This window comes from Tursiops truncatus, chromosome 2, assembly GCF_011762595.2.
Source record: "Tursiops truncatus isolate mTurTru1 chromosome 2, mTurTru1.mat.Y, whole genome shotgun sequence".
Taxonomy (NCBI): Eukaryota; Metazoa; Chordata; class Mammalia; order Artiodactyla; family Delphinidae; genus Tursiops; species Tursiops truncatus.
Genome location: NC_047035.1, coordinates 34,355,563 through 34,378,621, shown reverse-complemented (window position 1 = coordinate 34,378,621; position 23,059 = coordinate 34,355,563). Strand labels below are relative to the sequence as shown.

At 41.6% G+C, this 23,059-nt stretch overlaps 1 protein-coding gene across 5 annotated transcripts in view; it reads right to left on the bottom strand.

Annotated features, from left to right (window-relative positions):
• The window catches only part of VTI1B (vesicle transport through interaction with t-SNAREs 1B), a 34,574-nt gene extending 12,687 nt beyond the window's left edge, over window positions 1–21,887 (bottom strand). For all 5 annotated transcript variants that reach the window (XR_012329937.1, XR_012329938.1, XR_012329939.1 and 2 more), the window contains exons 1-5: window positions 21,639–21,887; window positions 7,280–7,338; window positions 4,925–5,116; window positions 2,531–2,704; window positions 893–954 (exon numbers count right to left, since the gene is read on the bottom strand). Coding sequence is in view for 1 of the 5 variants with exons in the window: in XM_004313410.4 (XP_004313458.1) it covers window positions 893–954; window positions 2,531–2,704; window positions 4,925–5,116; window positions 7,280–7,338; window positions 21,639–21,753 (602 nt within the window). In the remaining 4 variants the exon portion in view is untranslated. The remainder of the gene's footprint in view (window positions 1–892; window positions 955–2,530; window positions 2,705–4,924; window positions 5,117–7,279; window positions 7,339–21,638) is intronic.
• Between the last annotated feature and the right edge of the window lie 1,172 nt (window positions 21,888–23,059).

The following is a 23,059-nucleotide window of genomic DNA, read 5'->3' as shown; positions in this document are numbered from 1 at the left end:
CCCTATTCCACAAGGAATTTGCCACCGTTTAGGAAAATCCCACGCTCCTGCTTGTTTCATGACTCGACTGTAGTTTGTTTCATGCATACCTACACCCACTTACCCCAAATTCAGCCTCAGTGGCAATACTTCCTTTCTGCCCCTGGTTTTGTTGCTGTCAGCACTTACCTCAACGTTTTTTGTTTTTTTTTTTTAAGTCAACTTCTACTAACAAGACAGAACTCCCAAATAAGGGGTTGACTCCCATGAAGGGCAAGCAGAGCCAAAAGCAAGTACGAAGCAGTAGCAGTGAAAAGTTTTCTAATTAAGTTTTTACAGATTTATTTCCAGGAATATGAAGCTCTATTCCCATGTGCTGTCTTCTCTAAGGAAAGTAAGCTGGGATTACAAGTCCTTCCAGGGACTTCCCTGGTGGTGCAGTGGTTAAGAATCTGTCTTCAATGCAGGGGATGCAGGTTCGATCTCTGGTCGGGGAACTAAGATCCCACATGCTGCGGGGCAACTAAGCCTGCGCGCTGAAACTACTGAGCCTGTGCACCACAACTAGAGAGAAGCCCACGCACCGCAACTACTGAGCACGTGCACGGTAACGAAAAAAACATCCCGCATGCCGCAACAAAGAGCCTGCGTGCTGCAACTAAGACCCAAAGCAGCCAAATAAATAAATAAAATAAAAGTCCTTCCAATGGACAAAGTTTCCACTGCTCTAAATCAGAGCAGTATATATACTTTTAACAAAGGACTTTGTCCTGGGATATTTAACTATACGATATTTTTTATTTCTTCTGCTTTATTAGCACCTTTGCCAGTCACTGTTTGAAGCTTTGACATTCTTGGTTGAAAGATATTAGAATTAAGAGAAATTAATCTTGTGACTATTTTTAAAACTTACTTTCTGGACATTGAACGGAGAATCTTCCGACTTTTGCTCAAGTTTTCACCTGTGTTTACCAGCTGAGAAGAGAAAATAGCAATTATTTCCCCCTTCTTTCGAAAGTACACACTATAGAATTGAACATTCCTAAATTGACAGTGGGCATTAAGGGGTATATGTTGAAAAACTTCCAGAAATCAAATCAATTTAAATGATGGCCTCTGCATATAAGCAGAAGAAACTGGAAAGGATAATATACTTTAGTACTCATCAAGTAGGCCTAGGAATTATTATATCCCAAGGTTGCTGTGGGGAGACTTCTGGGACTGGGCTAATCTTTCACCTTGACTACTCAAAACAAAGTCTTCAAGTGTACCTGCCAGTAACTGACGTAACTGAGCAACTTAAGATTTGAATTTCATCAGCCAAACTCCAGAAGAGCCTCTTGAGTTAATGTTTGTTTTTGCAGGCTGGTGGACTACCATTTTTGGGATCTGGTTCTTTCTTTTTTCTTTATCCCTTTAAGAGACACACTGAATTGTGAAAGGAATTAAATATTTTTTAAAGCCTTTTTTATTCCCTTTTGGTTGCCTGTTACTAATCTATATAGCTGGAGGATATTTCAACAGATGCCACCTGCCATCTGTTCCTGTTCCCCAGCGACCTTGTTAAGTTGATCTCTCAGCTCATTTCTCAGCTTTTAAGTTCAACTAATCCACCTGGTTAAGTTCAGAAGTGAAAAAAACACACAATCTGTAAAACAAATTGCCTTCTCTACAGCTTAACTTGAATTCGGTACTTTATTGTGGATTTTCACTAAGGAGGGAAGGGGGCATCATTTTGACTTAATTTTAAGAATGGAGAATTACAGCTACTAAGCTGGAAAAATAACTCAGTGTGGGGATTTCAGATGATTTTCTCATATATCTTAAGTCTTGCCCACAGTATCTGTTTTTCAGTTTGGATCTGCCTCATGCTCTTAAGAATACAGCATTCCATTGGCAAGTTGTACTATTTTTAAAATTCCTTTGCAGATGGTACAGAAAGGAAGGAATGAATTGTTTTCCAGAGCCTCTTAGAGTGTAGTAGATTAGACACCACAGTATAGTCATCATTTGGCCTGAGTATTTGTTTTCTTCTCATAATGATCTCCCTTACCTTAGGTAACAGTAAAGAGTTAGAGCCCAGAATTGAACCTCTGTAAATTGTCAGTAGTACTATTTTATGACATGTGGAAAATAGCCTTGGCTCTAAATGACATGAAAGCATCATCTACTTAAAGAGATCTTAGCTTTCCTAAGAATAGCAGATGTTCTACTAGACATATGAGAAACGAAAATCTGATTCATAATACAGGACCTAGTAAAAGGATGGAGTGGCTACAATCTTATTTGACAATCTTCAATAAATGCAGAAATTGGATTTCTGCAGTCCACCCCCTACCCCCGCCATGACTTCTAAATCTTAGAAGTAAAATTACTTCCAAGGGATATCTTTCAGCCAAGCAAACTACAGACAGAGAAAAGAGTAAGAACCTAAAAGGTCATACCCTGAATTTGGAACTGTGGTAGCTTCTGGCACTAGCAAGGCATCGGGGTGTAACGGGCCCACCTACTTTCCCCACTCTTGCCCCTCTCCCCATCCACTCAGACTTACTCTACTCTTGGTACGTTCCAACTGTTCACGTTGCTCCCCCAGTTCTTCTATGATTTCTGAGCCAATCTGGTCAGTCTCTGCAGCAATCCGATGAGAACGCTCAATACTCTCGGTGGCCCGGTTCAGGCTGTCAGTGCCTTGCAGAAGCAATGCCCTTTGAGGCTGTAGCCGATTCTGACAACAGTATGGAAGGGAAATGTTATACTTCTTCCATTATAAATGAAGTTATAAGAAGGAATATCGTGTGCAATAATTTTCATTACTTTTAAGGCAAACAAAGATGCTAACAAATCAAACTAAAAGAGAACCTGGGATTCAATCTAGGATCATAATACCTCCCAATTCACTGCTTCTTACACTTAAGTGAGGCAAGAAAAGGATTAAACACATCAGAGCATTTTCCCTGTGCTCCTGATGAATTTGAACTGGTTCATGTGCTTTCTGGACTAGCAACTTCTGAGAGGCAATGGCCCTGATGTGGGGTACAGTAGCTTCCCCAAAATGCATACAGCCTGTAATTTTGAGAGAGCAAACCAACTAAACTCTACCGCCCTAGAAATAGTTTAGTTCACTGAAAATGCCCACTGATTGGTGTTGAGGATTGAGGGACCATGAATAAGCTATTTGTTTTCAGCACATATAGAACTCATTTAAAAGTGTGAGACACTACCACATTCTGGGAAAAAAGTGGCTACACTCTTGGTAAGCCTCCAAAAGAATTTCACCTTAGGCCAAACACAGAAAACAAAAACTGAAGTTGTTGCACTGGTGATTTGCTCTCAGGGAAGGTAATATCTGGAGCCAAAAAAGCTGCCCTAATTTCCCAAGCACCCTATTTCTAAATCTCCACCAAAGTTTTATTCCACCTATAATCCTAAGCACAGAAGGCATAAGGACAGAAGTAGCCTTTGTCAGGCCAGAAATAACCACTGACAGAAATGGATGCAGCTCTAAGTTCTCAGCTATTCAAAGCACGCATGTGCACACACTCAAAAAGGGGCTGGCTCACAAGGCCTATTACTGAGCAGGTGACTATTAGCACTAGACCCCACCACCAAGAAGGCAAAAGATGCATCCCCAGATCAGAAGCAACAAGAAGGCTTTTCAGTTCATATATGGCATATGAACAAGTGGATGAGGAAACCACTGAATGAGGCTGAAATAAATCCCAGTTACATTGGCTTATAAAGCAGCAGGAAAAAGGGGTTTTAAAAATAAAAGATGGGGATTTTCAACTGATTAGGCTTAAAAAAGAACAGTAAGGTCACACAAATCAACCCCAGATTCGGAACAATAATTCTACTGCAGGTGGTTTGTATATCTAAATAGTTTCTGAAACTAATAATTTTTTTTTTTTTTTTGAAACTAATAATTTTAAAGCAAAATTATTATTTGGAATTATCTCCCCCCTTTTTGTTTTCAGGGCTTTTTGGGTCACAAATGACCAAAGTCACTATACACCTTTCATCTCACTTTAACAAACTCTACTTGCCAGCCTTTTCTCACCCTCCTTTCACAAGTGAATTTTGAAAATTTAACATTCTCAAATACTCTAGTTTTGACATCAGGAATGTCAGGCTAGTATCATTTGACTATCTCTTAAACTATATTCAGGATGTATCATGAAATAGGATTTGTTTAAAATTGTGCCGTTAGCCTTTCTACATCCGTGCAGTCTGCACTGGTGGGCCCTGTTCACTTCTCTCCCACATTACTGGTCAGGCCATTTCTACTTTGTGGTGTGGAATATAATCCCAAATGTAACACATAAAATTTAATCTTTGTGAAGTTTTATTCCTTTAACCGTGTTCTCTAGACAGTTTGAGAATACAGGTTTTCGGCTTAGACAGTCTAATTTTATAAATGAGAATACTGGAGGCTAGAGAGTCAGTCTGGCGCACTTTCTATCACAACAAAGTAAGGTGTTAGCCCGCTTTTTAAGAAGCAGCCTGCTTTCTCTACTGTATCTGGGCTGTTGGGCCATCCTGATATAAATGTAAGGGAAAGCATGGGTTAATTTTGTAACAATACTCTGATAAATTAAAAGCCTAACTGAACTTTGGGGGCATATGTGAGAAAGAAACTGGATCAATGAGTCAGACTACAGGGTCCAGATGTAATATGAATAGGTAACACTTGTGTATCACCACTACACACCAAGCACTGTTTTATACATAAAGGATACAAAGAAATCTAAACAAGCAAATTGTTTGGAATGATCTGCATTAAATTCAGTAGAGGTGGGCACCCAAGGGGAAAAGGGGAATTGGATGCAAGAAAGAGGATAAGGTGGAAAAAAAGTCAAGTATGCACTGATGACATGAACTGTATACTCTACAATATGGTTAATCATTGTACCACAGACCAGTAAAGGAAAAGACAGCTGAAGCTTACCATGTGCTCATTCTCTACAGCATATGTACCATATTTCATGTCTCCTCGACCCCCAGGAGTGGCTGTCAAAGGTGTGCTTCTCACTTCCCGATGGAGTTTGGCAAGGTCCTTCCGGTAGGTTCGAAGCTTAGACATCATAGGGTTACGAAAAGATAGGGGGGCATAACGTAGTTCCTCTTCCATCTCTGCCAGCTAGGAAGGCAGAAAGTAGTGAGTAGATGGTCTGCTTCTGTTCTCTCTCATATGGGTAATACGTCTAGTTTGGACTAATCAAACCACAGATCACTGTCAATAAATACTCAACCATGTGGTCCAGGAGGGCAGGAACCACATGTGACACGTTCACTTCATTACTCTTAGTGCCTGGCACAGTGCCTAGCAGGCATAGAACAGGCCTTCAAAAAGTATGTGATGAATGAGTGAGAAAACTAACAAGTACCTTATAGCTTATTAAACATTTTTTACATGCATTCTCTCATTTATTCCTCACAACAGATCAATAAGGTAGGAAATACTACTTCTACTTCATATATAAGACTTGATGAAACCTGCTCAAGATTACATAACAAGAGAAGTCAGGATTCAAAAATCTTCAAATTCTCTTTTCAGTATACCAAGTTCTTAGCTTGTTATGGTTCAAGTGCTTTCATGAAGCACTCTGAGATCTACTGTACTAAAAATGCTACGGGTATGGCATCAAGGTTCTTCCCTTCCTCCTCCTTCTGAAAATCAACTGTTTGTCTCCATGTCAGAATAACCAGGGGTCCAAATCATTCCCATTTTTCTGGGATAAGTAAACTGTAACACCTAGACCCAATTTACAAGAAGCCGTCTGTCTGGGATGGCCAGAGTAGGACTGGTTAATTTTTTTAAGTTCAGGGAAAGAAAGTATCTAAGCACCAAACAAATAAATTGGTATTAATTAAAAGGTTTTTGAAATGCTACCAAGATGTTAAGTGAAAAAGAAGACTGGCTCTGTAACAGGTATCATGGATATGCCCAGCTGTACACAGGTATTAGAAAAGTTTCTGGTACTCCCATTATGAAGGAGATAGTTTCCACAGTCTGGTAGGCTGATCCTTCTTAAAATAGATGCAGAATAGAGAAAAGGATGCAGATAAGCTTAACTTCTCAGAACTGCATTGAGATAAGGAAGTTGTTCTTCAACAAGTAATAAAGAAGTTCTCTGGCTTAAAAAGAATTTTTCAGTCTACTCTGGAGTAGCAAATACTAGGGGCAACTATTTCTTTGGAGTACTACCAGGGACCTGGATTTTAGCTCCAGCCTCCTAAAAGGTTTTGCTGAAGCCAGAGCACAATGATATGGAGAACAGAGGACCCTTACTTCTAAAAGGTGAGAGCAAAACTTGCTTTTTGTTTCTTTGTTTGTTTTTTGTTGTTGTTAAAGAAAAGGCACAGATTAAGAGAGAAGCAGTTCTTAAACTGCTCAGCAACCTGGACCAACGTCTGACAAGCTTTGGGTCCTGACTGGGAACTCATCCTGTCCGTGCATGCCTTGCCGAAGGTACCAAATCCTCCTGTCTTTTAAAACAGAAGGGAACAGGGACTTCCCTGGTGGTCCAGTGTGGTAAAGAATCCGTCTTCCAATGCAGGAGACGCAGGTTCGATCCCTGGTCAGGGAACTAAGATCCCACGTGCTGCTGGGCAACTAGGCCCACGAACTACAACTACTGAGCTCGCACGCCTCAACTAGAGAGCCCACGTGCTGCAAACTACAGAGCCCACGTGCCACAACTACAGAGCCCATTACTAGAGAGAGAAAAAAAACCCGCACGCCACAACTAGAGAGAAGCCTGCCCACCACAACGAAAGATCCTGCGTGCTGAAACTAAGACCCGGCGCAGCCCCCAAAATAAATAAATAAATAAATAAATAAATAATAAAATAAAAACTACACTGGCATATATGCAAAATTCAACACTCTCCAAAACAAACAAACAAACAAAAAACCCCCCAAAACCAGAAGGGAACATGGCTAGAACCACCTCTGAGCTCCATTTTGTGTGACAGTAAGTTTAACAAAGGAGAATAACTGATCTCAATGGCCAGCTTTTAAAATGAGATTTTAAAAGACCACCCAGGCAGAAGTATGAGAATGTCCTTATTACAGCAGCAATGTATTATCAAAGACTCATTTCAGGAGAGTCTCCAAGCTTTACCCATTTGTGTTTGCCCGTCAACACCCAGCCCCATCAACTGGCCTCATTTGGTAAGAAATAATCAAAAGCAAGATCAATGGACAGGAACAGTTAATCTGTGATCAGGTCACAAGCATTACTTCTGGAAAAGACCAACAAACAGGAAGAAGATATAAGGACTTGTTCCTTGTTCTCACCGTTTCATTTGCTTCCTGTTGCTTTTCATCAAAATCTCTGATCAACTTCTTCTTCTCTTCTGGAAAAGACAGACAAGTTTTCAATGCTCAGTCCTGCTTCCAAACATTCCTAGAGGCTATATCCCCTGCTTAGAATAAACTCCACATTCCTTTCCTGAGGGTACTACTACAGTACTTAATCACCCCTAAAAGACATTTAGAAACATAGGGGAACTAGTTATCACAGTAACTGGGGGGAAGGGAGAGGGACGGTATTACCATTGGCATTAAGTGTCCAGGGAACAAGAGTATCTATGCTATGGACAGTCCTGCATAACAATGATCTGGCCCCAAAGACCAACAGCATCCCTACTAGGAAAGACAACAGGTCTAAATCAATCATTGTCAGTCATTTTTCACCCATCCTAACAGGAACCAGGCACACTTTCATCAATAAGAATGTTTAACAATACTAGTTCTCTGAAATCTTTGTCCCCATTTTCACTCCCACTGTAAATCACATCTCTATATTAACCCTTATCCACTGCTGTTCTCCAAACAAATTCAAAACCCACCTACTCTGCTCACTGGAGAGACTGCATGGTATACAGCACAAGTTTCTTAGCCACACCCACGGGCAGTGGTATGGGAAATGACATAAAATACCACTGACTCACACAGGGAAAGTCACTCCTTGTTCAGTACTTTGCATCATATCATTTTAGTGCTAGTATGTCTTTAACAACTAAAAATTACTAATCTCCCCTTTTAACAAAAACAGAACAGGCTTTAGCTTCAAAGCAATAACACAGCACTGTTTTGCCTTCACTGTATTTTTTCTGATCATTTAGACAGGTTCTATAGATTTTCCATTTAAGGTAGTGATATAAAATTTCCTTTTAAAGTAACTTTATGTATTAAATAAATGCATTTTACATGAAATACTCATATAAATAAAATGATTAATTATAGTAAAATGGTGGTTGGACACAGCAAAAATGTTGAAGGGAGTACTGGCATGCTGTCACCTGGTAAACATCTGTATGGGGGAAGTGCTGGTGAGTAAAGGGGCTTAGGTTCTGGTTCTAGCTTTGGGTCTGACTCAACATGTAAGCTTGGATAATTCTCTTCATCTCTTTGGGACCTAACCTCCTTCCTTGGCTATAAAATGAGGAGGTAGATCATACCTAACAGGCATAGTTTTTTTTTTTTTTAATTTTTTTTTGGCTGCATTGGGTCTTCATTGCAGCATGCGGGCTTTTCTCTAGTTGCGGTGAGCGGGGGCTACTCTTCGGTGCGCGGGCCTTCTCTTGTTGCGGAGCACGGGCTCTAGGCACGCGGGCTCAGTAGTTGTGGCTCACAGGCTCTAGAGCACGGTCTCAGTAGTTGTGGCACACAGGCTTAGTTGCTCCATGGCATGTGGGATCTTCCCAGACCAGGGCTCAAACCCGTGTCCTCTACATTGGCAGGCGGATTCTTTACCACTACGCCACCAGGGAAGCCCTTATTAGGGCTTATTAGCATATCTAACAAGCAAAAATTAGTCCTATTTATGAGTTTTTTTTTTAATGTATACATCCAAATGAATGTTCTCCCTGGAAATCTATACATAATCTACTTATTACCACAAAGTTGTCATTGCTTACAATATTTTTTGAACTCATCTTTTGGAATTATGTTCACAATCTGGGGATATAGTTTTCTTTAATTGTGGTAAAATATATACATAACATAAAATTTACCATTTTGACTGTTTTTAAGTATACAGTTAAAGGGCATTAAGTACATCCACAATGTCGTGCAACCATCACCATTATCCACCTCTAGAACCTTTTCATCATCCCAAACTGAAACTCCATACCCATTAAACACTAACTCCCCATTTCCCCTCTCCCTGGACTCTGGTAACCACCATTCTACTTTCTGTGTCTATGAATCTGACTACTCTAGGCACCTCATATAAGAGGAATCTTACAATTTCACTTACCATAATGTCTTCAAGGTTCATCCATACTGTAGCATGTATAAGGACACGGTCTTTTTTTTTTTTTTTCCGGTACGCGGGCCTCTCACTGTTGTGGCCTCTCCTGTTGCGGAGCACAGGCTCCAGACGCACAGGCTCAGCGGCCATGGCTCACGGGCCCAGCCGCTCCGCGGCATGTGGGGTCTTCCCACACTGGGGCACGAACCCGTGTCCCCTGCATCGGCAGGCAGATTCTCAACCACTGCGCCACCAGGGAAGCCCAGGACACGGTCTTTTAAAAAGCTCAATGTGACTTCTAAATACAAGCCAGCACTTCCATCAACTGAAGAAAGAGCAATCTTTTCCAATGCCAAGAAAACAGCTGAGTTGCGCTTACAAAGGGATGGCACGTGGGTACTCGACATGCTGTCCTAAGATTTTCTTGGATAATTCTGTTTACCCTGATTTTCATCTCACACCTTGACTTTAAAGCCAAATACCATGTAAGATGTAACACCACTGTAATGCTTTATATGCATTTACATTTTGTTAATCACAACAGCATCTAGCATGTCAGCTGTCCACTGCTTTTCAAATGATCATAAATCATTTTGCTTGTGTATATTCTATATTCTCAACTTGAGATCAAGCTCCTTCTGAGTAGAGAAATTTACTTTTTCTTTTATACATCCCATAGCTTCTAGAACTCTAAACCTGGTAGGGTACTCCTTAGACACTGCTATTGCCTACAAGAGCAAACGACAATGCACCCTTTACTAAGCTGCCTTCGTTGTCATGTGACATTCCCTAAATAGGTACTCCAGGTAAACTATTTCTCACTACACACCACTCACAAAACCCAGGGTTTTTGTTTTGTTTTGTTTTGTTTTGTTTTGTTTTTGCGGTAAGCAGGCCTCTCACTGCTGCGGCCCCTCCCCTTGCGGAGCACAGGCTTCGGATGCACAGGCTCAGTGGCCATGGCTCACGGGCCCAGCCGCTCCGCGGCACATGGGATCTTCCCGGACCGGGGCACAAACCCGTGTCCCCTGCATTGGCAGGCGGACTCTCAACCACTGCGCCACCAGGGAAGCCCAAAACCCAGGGTTTTTTGTTTAAAAAAAAAAAAAAATAGGAGAAAGTTCAGCCCTGGCAAAGGGCCTACTTCTTGACTAACCATGATGTAACTGAAATAAGTGCCAAAGCAGCTGTTATTATCCTTGAGTAGTCTGCGTTTTCAGCTATCAGCAGTGAAATAATATCTGCAGTCAAGAATGGCCACTTCCATGGAAAGCTATCATATTATTTTGTAACAAGCATTCACTAAAGTGTTGAGTGTCGTCACTCCTCTGAATAGGCACATCTCCAAACTCAAGCACACTCACTTCTGATCCAAGATGACAGTATTCTCTAAGTGCATTCCCGTCCTAGATTTTTCTACATCTCTATTAGTCATAAATTCTCCTCCTTTATTCTTTCTTTGTTAAAAGACATGAAAATCTGCATTCCTAAGAATGACTCAAAGAAAGTAGCTACATAAATAAGAGTGTGGGGGAGGGAAGGAGGCAGCACACAGAATCTTGATCCTTTCACTAACTTCCCTGCATGATTCTGTTATTCTCAGTCTTTTTGGAATACTCTGCTCTCTATCTAATTTCATAAGGCATGCATTCTACTAGGAGTGCTCTACAACTTATACGCTTTTAAAGGTTCAAGAGGTTAAACCCCTACCCAACTGAGAGGTATTAATAGCTGTTCCTTTATGCTTTAGACTCAGAATTGTGAAATCAATGAATATAAGAGCTGAGATGGACCTCAGAGATCATCTAGTCTAACCTTCTCATTTAGCAGTTGAGGAAATTAGAGCCTGCAGAAACTGTCTTCCCCAAGGCCACAGAAGGAGTAGATGTGTAGCAACACTAGTTCCAGAATGCAAGTCTCCTGACTCCCAACCCAGTGCTTCTGTACACTATAGTGTTGAGGGGCATTTTCGTGCTCCCAGGTATACAGGTATAATATGTTCAAACCTCTTAACCTCTTAATTTTTTATGGAGTTAGAATTAACACTACAATCAACTACAAAACAACAGGACTGATACTGGGTAGAACAGACACCAGAAACAAGAGTGAGCTACTCCAAATAACACTATCCCCTACCCCACATGCCTTCCCAAACCCTTCACCTGTGACTGACTCACTCTGAAGCTGAATGTTTGGTAAACTGGGTGGATGGCCGCACAATGCCCCGGACATGGAATAAAATGGAAACACCCAGCTCTGAAAGTGCTAGAGGAAACCTACCTCATGTTCGACCAAGGTGGCAGCCTCTCTTTCTTATAGGCTATTTGAATTGCCAGCCCAAGAATGACTAACCTTGGTCCATCAGAACTGTGGAAATAACTTCAGTTTCACCAGGATCTTTAAAATCTGTGATTAATGTTTTTGGCGCCCCATTGTGGCATTTCTAGGACCTACATCCTCTTTGTAGACCACATGGTTACCTGATCCTCTCTAAGCCTGTTTCCTCAACTATAAATAAATATAACGGTACTGACCTCATACAGTTGTCTGAAAGAGTTAAAAGAGACAATACACATAACAAACACATAACAAATGCCAAGCATATTAAGGGTTCAATAAATAGTAACTACCACTGTTTTTTAAAAGTAAATTCCTAGGTAGGAAAAACTAAGCAAAAACAAAATTCACCAAAGAATATGAAGAGTGTTGGAAAAATTAAAATTCTGCAGTTAGTGAGTAATTGTGTTTACCAACCTGCTACATATGGTCCTTCATAGTTATTATTTTTTCTGGTTTCTAAAATAATGGAGTCTCACGTATAGATACTGAGATTTAAGTGAATTAAAATGAAAAACTTTCAATAATTTTATAATGTTCATTAATAATGTGCCTTCAAAAAAAATAATGTGCCTTCAGGTGCTACAAAACTAAAAGTCATGACTATAGGTGACTATACTTACTCTATTAATTGGATAAGAATTTATAGCAGTCTGAGGTATTTGGAGAGACATCTTCATATGCTGCAAAGCTAAGACTAGAAATTACGGTTGTAGGTGCTTAATGTAATATTATATGGATTAATAATTATCACATATGCTAATAGATTGTCACTGTCATACAAAATTCCTAAAGTAGGACACATTGTGTCTGTTATCCTATCCTTTTTTTAAATAGGTAGATAGATAGATAGATAGATAGATTTTAAAAGTGGTGAAACTGTGGAAAACATGGCAGAATAGAAATAAAATCACACTGAGTTTTTATAACCAATCATATATTATTACTATTTTCTTCCCAACAATTCACAGTATTTATACAATCATTCAACAAATATTTATAGAGCACCTAGTATGTACTAGGCACTGCTCTAGGTGCTTAGGATACATAATTAACCAAACAGACAAAATATAGAGCTTATGATAGAAGAGGGAACACTTCCAAAGTTTTTTAAGAGGCCAGCACTACACTGATACCAAAACCAGCGAAGAACACCACAAAAAAATTATAGGCCAATATCCCTGGTGAACACAGATGCAAAAATCCTCAACAAAATAATAGCAAACTGAATGGCATTTTCTATAGAAATAGAACAAACAATCCAAAAATTTTTAGGTAACCACAAAAGACCCCAATTAGCCAAAGCAATCTTGAAAAAGAACAACAAAGCTGGAGGCATCATGCTTTCTGATTTCAAACTACAGCTGACTCTTGAACAACAAGGGTTTGAACTGGGCGGGTCCACTTATACACAGATTTTTTTCAATAGTAAATACTACAGTACCACATAACCTGTGGTTGGCTGAATCTGCAGATAGTGAGGAAACTTGGATAGGAGGGCCAACAAGTTACACTCAGATTTTCAGCTGCGCAGAGGGTTGGCACCCAGGGTCAACTGTATATTACAAAGCTATAATAATGAAAACAGTATGGTACTGGCATAAAAACAGATTCAAAGCTCAATGGAATGGAAAAGAGAGCCCAGAAGTAAGTCTACACATATATGGTCAATTCACTTACAACAAAGGAGCCCAGAATATACAATGGGGAAATGTATTAGGAAAAACCCAGTCTTTCTCCCTCCTATCTTTCTCTCCTGTATAGGAAAAAACTTAGTCCTTCCTCCTGTTGTTTGTTTCCCGTGTGTCTCCTTTACTACTCACAAAGAACACTTCACTTTTGGTCACCGAATGTATGGGTTTTTTCCCCACAGCAGCAATTCTCTGAGACACCAGCTGGGTGTCCTGCAATTCGACTCAATTCTGACGCTATCTACCCAGAGATAGTATCAGATTCCAGAGGTTCAGGGCTCAGTCCCACAAGACTGGCCCCACCACCACCTCAGATGCCAATTGCAAGTAGTAGGTCCTCAGGTTACCCACAACTTCTGTCCAATTTGGTTACAAACTGGAGGTTCCCATGACCCCCTCCTCAGATTCAATTAATATGGTAGAAAGGCTCACAAAACTCAGAGAAACACTTACTTAGGTTTACCAGTTTATTAAAGGACATGATAAAGGATACAGATGAAAAGCCAGATGAAGAGAGACATAGGGCAAGGTCTTGGAGGGTCTCTTTCCCCTCCTGTTCTGTCCCGCAGGACCTTCTGTCCCCGCAGAGTTGAGGTGCACCACCCTCCCAGTGTGGATATGTTCAACCACCTGGAAGCTCTCTGAGCCCCATACTACTGAAATTTTATGGAGGCTCCCTCACATAGACATGGTTAATTATTAATTCCATTTGAAGCCCCTTTCCCGTCTCCAGAGAAGTGTGGAGCAGGACTGAAAATCCAAGCTTCTAATCATGGGTTGGTCTTTCTGGTAACCAGCTCCCATCCAGAAGCCACCTAGGAGCCCACCCAGAGCAGCCTCACTGAATAAAAGATGCTCCCAGAAATTACAAGGGTTTTAGAAGCTCTGTGCCAGGAGAGAGAGAAATATTTGTTTCCTGTTCCCTCACGGAAAAGGACAGTCTCTTCAATAAATGGTGTTGGGAAACATTTGACAGTCACATGCAAAAGAATGAAACTGGGCCACTATCTTTACACTATATACAAAAATTAACTCAAAAAGGATTAAAGATGTGAATGTTGACAATGATATTTTGGATTTGGCACCAAAAGTAAAAGCAACAAAAGCAAAAATAAACTAGCAGGGCTACATCAAACTAAAAGCTTCTGAGAGATCCTAGGCAAAACATGCTCTGGCATAAATTATACCAATGTTTTCTTAGGTCAGTCTCCCAAGGCAATAGAAATAAAAACAAAAATAAACAAATGGAACCTAATCAAACTTACAAACTTTTGCACAACAAAGGGAACCATAAACAAAACGAAAAGACAACCCACAGAATGGGAGAAAATATTTGCAAACGATGCAACCAACAAAGGCTTAATTTCCAAAATATGCAAACAGTTCATACAATTCAACGACAAAAAAACAAACAACCCAGGGCAGGGTTTCCCTGGTGGCGCAGTGGTTGGGAGTCCGCCTGCCAATGCAGGGGACGTGGGTTCGTGTCCCGGTCCGAGAAGATCCCACACGCCGTGGAGTGGCTGGGCCCGTGAGCCATGGCCGCTGAGCCTGCGTGTCCAGAGCCTGCGCTCCGCAACGGGAGAGGCCACAACAGTGAGAGGCCCGTGTACCGCAAAAAAAAAAAAAAACCCAAAAAAGAAAAAGAAAAAACAAAAAACCCCCAAACAACCCAATAAAAAATGGGCAGAAGACCTAAATAAACATTTCTCCAAAGAAGACATACACAGATGGCCAGTAGGCACATGAAAAGATGCTCAACATCACTAATTATTAGAGAAATGCAAATCAAAGCTACAATAAGGTAACACCTCACACCAGTCAGAATGGCCATCATTAAACAGTCTACAAATAACAAATGCTAGAGAGGGTTTGGAGAAAAGGGAACCCTCTTACACGGTTGGTGGGAATGTAAATTGGTGCAGCCACTATGGAAAACTGTATGGAAAAGAGTTGCCATATGATACAGCAATCCTACTCCTGGGCATATACCCAGACAAAACTATAATTCAAAAAGATACACGCACCCCTATGCTCACAGCAGCACTATTCACAACAGCCAAGACATGGAAACAACCTAAATGTCCATGAACACATGAATGGATAAAGAAGATGTGGGATGTGGGGTGGGTGTGTGTGTGTGTGTGTGTGTGTGTGTGTGTGTGTGTATAAATAAATAAATATAAAACATTGGAATATTACTCAGCCATTAAAAAGAATGAAATGCCATTTGCAGCAACATGGATGGACCTAGAGATTATCATACTAAATGAAGTAAGTCAGAAAGAGAAAGAGAAATACCATATGATATCACTTATATGTGGAATCTAAAATACGATACAAATCAACATATCTACAAAACAAAAACAGGGGGACTTCCCTGGGGGTGCAGTGGTTAAGTCTCCTCCTGCTAATGCAGGGGACACTGGTTCGAGCCCTGGTCCAGGAAGACCCCACATGCCACAGAGCAACTAAGCTCATGCTCCACAAAACTACTGAGCCTGTGCTCTAGAGCCTGCGAGCCACAGCTACTGAAGCCCATGTGCCTAGAGCCCGTGCTCCACAACAAGAGAAGCCACTGCAATGAGAAGCCCGCGCACCGCAACGAAGAGTAGCCCTAGCTCGCTGCAACTAGAGAAAGCCTGTGCACAGCAATGAAGACCCAATGCAGCCAAAAATAAATTAACTAAAAAACAAACAAAACAAAACAGGGACTTCCCTGGTGGTCCAATGGTTAAGATTCTGTGCTTCCACTGCAGGGAGCAAGGGTTAAGATCCTATATGCCACGTGGTGCAGCCAAAAAAACACCCAAAACAAAACCAAAACCAAAACCAAACAAAAACAGACTCACAGATATCGAGAACAGACTTGTGGTTGCCAAGGGAGAGAGGGGGTAGGGGAGAGAAGGAATGGAAGTTTGGGATTAGCAGAGGCAAACCGTTATATATAGGATGGATAAACAACAAGGTCCTACTGTATAGCACAGGGAACTATATTCAGTATCCTGTGACAAACCATAATGGAAAAGAATAGGAAAAAGAATATATATATGTATAGCTGAGTCACTTTGCTGTACAGAAGAAATTAACACAACATTGTAAATCAACTACATTAAAAAAAAAAGGCAAAAAACACACACCAGAAAATACATTGCTTGAAAAAAAAAAAGCTTCTGGATAGCAAAAGGAAACTATCAACAAAATGAAAAAAAATTATTTACTGGGAGAATATATTTGTAAATCATATATCCGATAAGGGGCTAGTATCCACAATATATAAAGAACTCATACAAATGAATAGCAAAAACCCAAACAATCCAATTATAAAATGAGCAGAGGATGTGAATAAACATTTTTCCAAAGAAGACATACAATGGACAACAGGTACATGAAAAGATACTCAACTTGACTAATCATCAGGGAGATGCAAATCAAAGACACAATGAGATATCCCCTCACACCTGTTAGAATGGTTATTATCAAAAAGACAAGAAATAACATGTGCTATAGAAATTCAAAGAGATATCAGTATGGCTGATAGCAGTTTTAAATGCCTTCATGAAAAGGATCAAATTAAGCAGTTTAAACATTTAAACTTCTTCTTGTTACTTAAGTAACAAGAAATAAACAAGAATGCCAATACATGCTGGCTGTGTGATCCTTTTAATATTATATGAGAAGGCATCTATAAGAGTGAACTGATTATCCATTTAACTAACTTCTTCAGGGGTCATTTTTAGAATTAGATTTGCTTATGCTTCCCATTAACAAAAGAATGATTCTCATGTAAATGTTAAAATTTTAAGCAGTGTTTTATGGACTGAGGCCAACATTTTCTTCTGGAGAAAGTAGTCTCTACAACTGGAATGTAATTAATAGAAAACCATGATTTGATTTTCAAATCATTAGTTTCGTACATAAGCATTCATTCAATGAGTACCTGTTGAACATACCTACAGAAGATTAAATTGGCAGGTCAGATTTCACCTGCAGATTTGCTCTGTTTGGTCCGTAAAGCATTTGAAAAATATCTGAGTTGGGGGCTTCCCTGGTGGCACAGTGGTTGAGAGTCCGCCTGCCGATGCAGGGGACAAGGGTGCGTGTCCCGGTCCAGGAAGATCCCACATGCCGTGGAGCGGCTGGGCCCGTGAGCCATGGCCGCTGAGCCTGTGCGTCCGGAGCCTGTGCGTCCGGAGCCTGTGCTCCGCAACTGCAACGGGAGAGGCCAGCAACGGGAGAGGCCACAACAGTGAGAGGCCCAGGTACCGCAAAAAAAAAAAAAAAAAAAAAAATGTAAACAAAACAAACAAACAAAAAATATCTGAGTTGGTGGCTCACAAATAAAAATCAAGAGGCTTCATGTATTTAAAAAAAAAGAAAGAAAGAAACAACATGTGTTGATGAGCTTATGTCCTAGATCAGTGGCCTTCAAACTTGACAGGCATCAGAAATCCCCCAGAGGGCTGTTAAAACAGACTGTAAAAACAGTTAATGATTCAATAAGACTTCGGTGGGAACCAAGATGTGCATTTCTAACAAGTTTCCAGGTGATGCTGATGCTGTTGGTTCAGGGATCATACTTTGAAAACCACTGTTCTACTGAAAGGAAGACGAATAATATACTATAAATATCATAAATATGTAAAGTGTCTGGGCTTCCCTGGTGGCGCAGTGGTTAAGAATCCGCCTGCCAATGCAGGGGGCACGGGTTCCAGTCCTGGTCCGGGAAGATCCCACAAGCTGTGGAGGAACTAAGCCCGCACGCCGCAACTACTGAGCCTGCGTGCCACAACTACTGAAGCTCACGTGCCTAGAGCCCATGCTCTGCAACAAGAGAAACCACCGCAATGAGAAGCCCGCGCACCGCAACAGAGTAGCCCCCACGCACCGCAACTAGAGAAAAGCCTGCACGCAGCAACGAAGACCCAACACAGCCATAAATTAATTAATTAATTAATTTAAAAAACTATGTGAAGTGTCTAGTGTGTTAGAAGATACGTGCTCTAGAAAAAAAGGGAAAGTAGTGCAAGGTAAGGGTAGTTGTATACAGAGCTGGTATTCTTATGTTTTATTTAAATAAAATATCCAATTTCCCATATAATAGGAATAATGGCTAATTGCTGTTACTACTGTTAGGCAGTATTTTAAGGGCTTTACATATATTAGCTCGCTTGATCCTCAAAAAATCCCTATGAAGTAAATATAATGACTGATTCCCATTTTGCAAGGGACACTAATTATGTTAAAGTAAGTTGTTCAAGGTCACCAAGCTATTAAGAGGTGGACCCTGGATATGAACTCAGGCAGTCTGGCTCTAGAATCCTTGCTGTTAAATATTACAATACCCTGCCTTTCAACTCATGTATCTTCTTCATAAATGTTATTTTTAATGGTAGGAGAAGAAATATCTGTCAGGCTAGAATGGACATACGTTCTCTATTCTATGTAATCACTCTTGATGTTCTCATCCACAACCCAAACAAGCCTGCTTCTACTCTTACATTTCTTAAAATTATCATTCACTCAACTGACCAAGTGAGAAAATGCAGACATTCTTGAATCTGTCTCCCTCACTCCTCATGTCCAATCAGTATGGTTAATTTCTGTCCAGAATCACCTCTTGGATTTGGGACTCTCTAGAGTCCCATGTTACCTAGATGACTGCCATAAAGGCTCCTAACATGGTCCCTGGTATACAGATTCTTGTGCCTCTCTTTCATCCTCTACTCAGCCACCAGCATTCTCCTTCTAAAATTAAATCTAACCATATTAGTCAGCTATTTGAAGTCCTTTACTGATTCTCCATATCAAGTCTCGATGTCTTAATGTGACACTTAGGTCCCTTAACTGTCTGGCTGTGTCTTACTTTCCTCATCTATTACTATTCTCCCACACATACTTTTTTTTTTTTAATGAAACTGGCAGCCACTCTTTATTAAGAATCTTTTTTTTTACATCTTTATTGGAGTATAATTGCTTTACAATGTTGTGTTAGTTTCTGCTGTATAACAAAGTGAATCAGCTGTATGTATACATGTATCCCCATATCCCCTCCCTCTTGCATCTTCCTCGCACCCTCCCTATCCCACCCCTCTAGGTCCCACACATATCTTAAGCTCCAGTAATAGTTGTGAATCTTTGATTTTTTTCTTCCTTTGTTGCCTCTTCCCATTTCCCCTCTCAGGCAGACTCCTGTTCAACCCGTGACACTCAGTTAGAAGTTCCCCTTTCTGTGAAGCTTCCCTCTTGCTCCCCCACGCCCATGTTAGGTTTTTCTGTCATGGTCTCAAAACTATCTTAGGACTCATCACACACTTTGTTGTAAATTTGCTCCCATTTAAGGCAAGAACTCTTGGAACTTCTCGGGGCTCAGGACACTAACTGATACGTAATTCTCAATAAATGTTTATTGAAAAAACTGAATTCAATTACAGAGCATAAGCTAAATGCAAGGGATGTGTTATGTACATTATTCAGTGCTTCATAATTCATGGTGGAAAATAAAGCTTCATTGGTGGAAAGCCTATGAAGTAGTCTCAGGACTAGAAAAAAGAGGAATCAGAGATGAGGCCTGGTGTGTTTGCTTAGTTAAACTCAACTTATTTGACAAATATTTATTGAGAAGTATGAATAAAGTAGTGAATAAGAAGACTAAAAGTTGTTGAAATTCTTATAACCTGCGGATATGTGTATATTCTATTTACTTACTCATTGAACAAAGCATTACCAGCAACTCGTGTTAGAGTATTTTGCACTTGGGTAGAAATTCACACCTTTTTGAGTGTCCTCTTTGCAGGAATTAGAAGTTTAGGTAGATGACAAAAGTGAATATAACTAACTCAGTTTTCTATTTTTCAAAACAGAATGTCCTTTGGCATTATTTAGTCTTACAGAAATAGACATTGCAAAATTTAACTCAACACAAGGCTGAAAAAAAGGTCTATTTTTCAACCATGTAAATCAGATCCCATCACTCTCCTGTTCTATATCCTTTAACTGCAAGCCACTACATTTAGAAAAAGATGCAAATCTTTCACCCTGGTGTACAAGGGCCCATATGCAATCTGGCCCTGCCTACCTCTTTAAAGCCTCATCTACTACCACTAACTATCTCCTCTGCTCATTCCACCCCAAACACACTGCCTTCTTGTTCTTCCTAGAACATACCAAGCTCATTTCTGCTTAAGGACATTTGCAGTACTATTCTGTCCTGACACTCATTTCTCCCAGATTTTTGCGTGGCTTACTCCCTTACTTCAAGTCTCTGTTCAAATGCCACCTCCTCAAAGAGGCCTTTCACAGCCACCCAATTTAAAATTAGAGCCCCCCCCCCATTCCTTGGCCCTGCTTTATTTTCCTGTATTGCCCTTAACACCACCTCTTAATATTTATATATTATCATCGACCCATCAGAACAGGGATTTGTAAGTCTTTTCACTGTAATGTGCAATATTACCAGCATCTAGGGACAGTGCCTGGCACACAGCAGCCTCTCCCAGTAAATGTTAAACAAAGGTATGAATTTCATTCTCACCACAGTCATTCAATTCACATGACCTTGGGTAACACACAGACCAAACACTCAAGCTTTGACGCTTAAGTAAAAGCAATAAAAGTCTCATCTGCTTTGCCATCAAGATCTATTTTTCTTAAGGCAAAGAACTATAGGAGACCTTCCTATACAGATTCAACTGGAAAACTCTTAGCTCCTCCAAGCAAAGCTTGCAGCACTCTGAATTTTGAAATCAAGGGGCAAGAGACAGTCTAAACAGAGAGTTCATAAGGGGACCACACCTAAAGACCACAATCCTGATTTTAAAGACCAATCCCCCTCACGACTGGTTATTTACCAACCCCCAAAGTTATGATTCCCTTGGGTTCTTAACCCTTTTTGTGCTACAGATCCTCTGCCAATCTGGTGAAAACTACGGACCTCTTTTGAGAATAACACTGTTAAATGTATAAAACAAAATACACAGCAGAAACTAACACAACAATGTAAAGCAATTATACTCCAATAAAGATATTTAAAAAAAAAGAGAGAGAGCTACAAAAGAAAACCCGATTCTACTCAAATACCGGATCGCAGGCTTAGGTCCCCTACACTCTTCTTGCCATAGTGAAAATGAAACGAGAAAAATCTGAAGGTTACAGGAGGATCAAGAGGGAGATGACACTCCGAGGTGCATCCCTGAGCACGCTAAGTGGCGGCAGGGAGATCCTGGGCGCCGGGACCCAGCCAGCCCTAGGGGGCGTGTCTGAGAATGAGAAGCGGAGAGAAGGGAGGGAGGGTCTGGGAAGGGGGTGGGAGCTCTTCTTCCCAGAGCTGGCGGAGCTGGGTGCCCCTGGGCTCAGCCTGACTCCGCCTCACCTGTCCCAGCCGTCCCCAGGAGCCGCTCCGGCACCCCTCGTAGGTCTTCATGGAGACCGCGGAAGATCTCATGCAGTTTCTCGAAATGCTCTGAGGAGGCGGCTGAGTTGGCCATGGCGCAGGCCGCTCTCTAGCAGAGGCAGCCGAGATTCCGGGCACGGGGCCCGTTCCTACTCCGCCGTCAGCCGCCCAGCCGCGCAGGCATTCCGGCGACCGCCGCCACCGCAGCTCAGGACGAGGCGCTTCCGGGGCCGCGGCGGGGTCCTCCCGAGTCGGAACGCCCACCCCCTGCATGGCGTCACTGACGGCGCGCCGGGCGCCAAAGCCTGACGGCAAGTCGGGCGGGCTGCGCTGCCCAGGCTACTCCTGAGGGAGCGGTGGCTCTCGGGCGCGAGCGGCAGTCTCGGAACCCCGGCATTAGCCAGTCCGGGGTTGGGAAGAGCGCCACGGCGGAAGGGACTGTGGGAACCCGCGGGCCCGGCGGCGCGGCCGCCTCTCTCCCAGGCCCCGCCTTCTGGCGAGGGGCGGACGCTGCAGTGCATGCCGGAGGCTGTAGTTCGGCACGGAAGACACTCAGACTCGGAAGTCAAGCATTGCTGGGGGCGGTAGTTCTGCCGTCGTCGCGGGCGTCAGCCTGACGCTGACGCGCAATGATTTGGTATCAGTAGGCGCCTGGTTGTCATCTTCTCAGTCGTCGCACTGTTTGGCCACCCTTACTTTCTCAGTTCACGTTCCGACTGTTAGCTTTCAGTTCTTGGAAGATAGCTGGGCCAGGTTCCTGCCTGCGCTTGAGCTTAAAGCACTTTTACTGGGGAGTCAAGTCACCAGAGTCACATTCTTTGAGAAGTGGTCCCCGGGCAGTGTGACCCCCAAAATATACGCTAAGCCTCTAGCGGCTGGGTACGCCGTGCAGTCATTCACTCAGCAGGTGTTTCAATGTAAGCGTAGCCTTTGTGCCTGGATCTGGGCATGTGTTGAATAAAAGATTCACTCTGACCTTGGGTAATTTATGTATTATTTATATATGTAATATATGTGTGTATACATATGTATATATGTAATTTATATGTGTATTATTTATATGTAGTGAGCAAGGCGGACCTGGCTTCATCAGGTCTCTTTCTCAGTAAGTGTATGTAATGTGTTAACAATTACGAAGTCTTTTCCTGCACTCCGTGGGTTTTCATGGTTTAGTGGACGAAAATTCCTATTTTCACTGATGGTGTGCCTATGGAGCCCGTTCTGAAATGTTTGCTTGGCAGCCCAATACTTAAGACTGCCCACACGTATTAAAAGACATATGACTGTTCAGAGGGAAATGATTTGGTGATTTATATCTCCTGGACCCTTATTAGACTGAGTTCAAAGACCATTTATTCAACAAACTTTTGTTGAGCTACTAATATTCATTGAGCATAGAG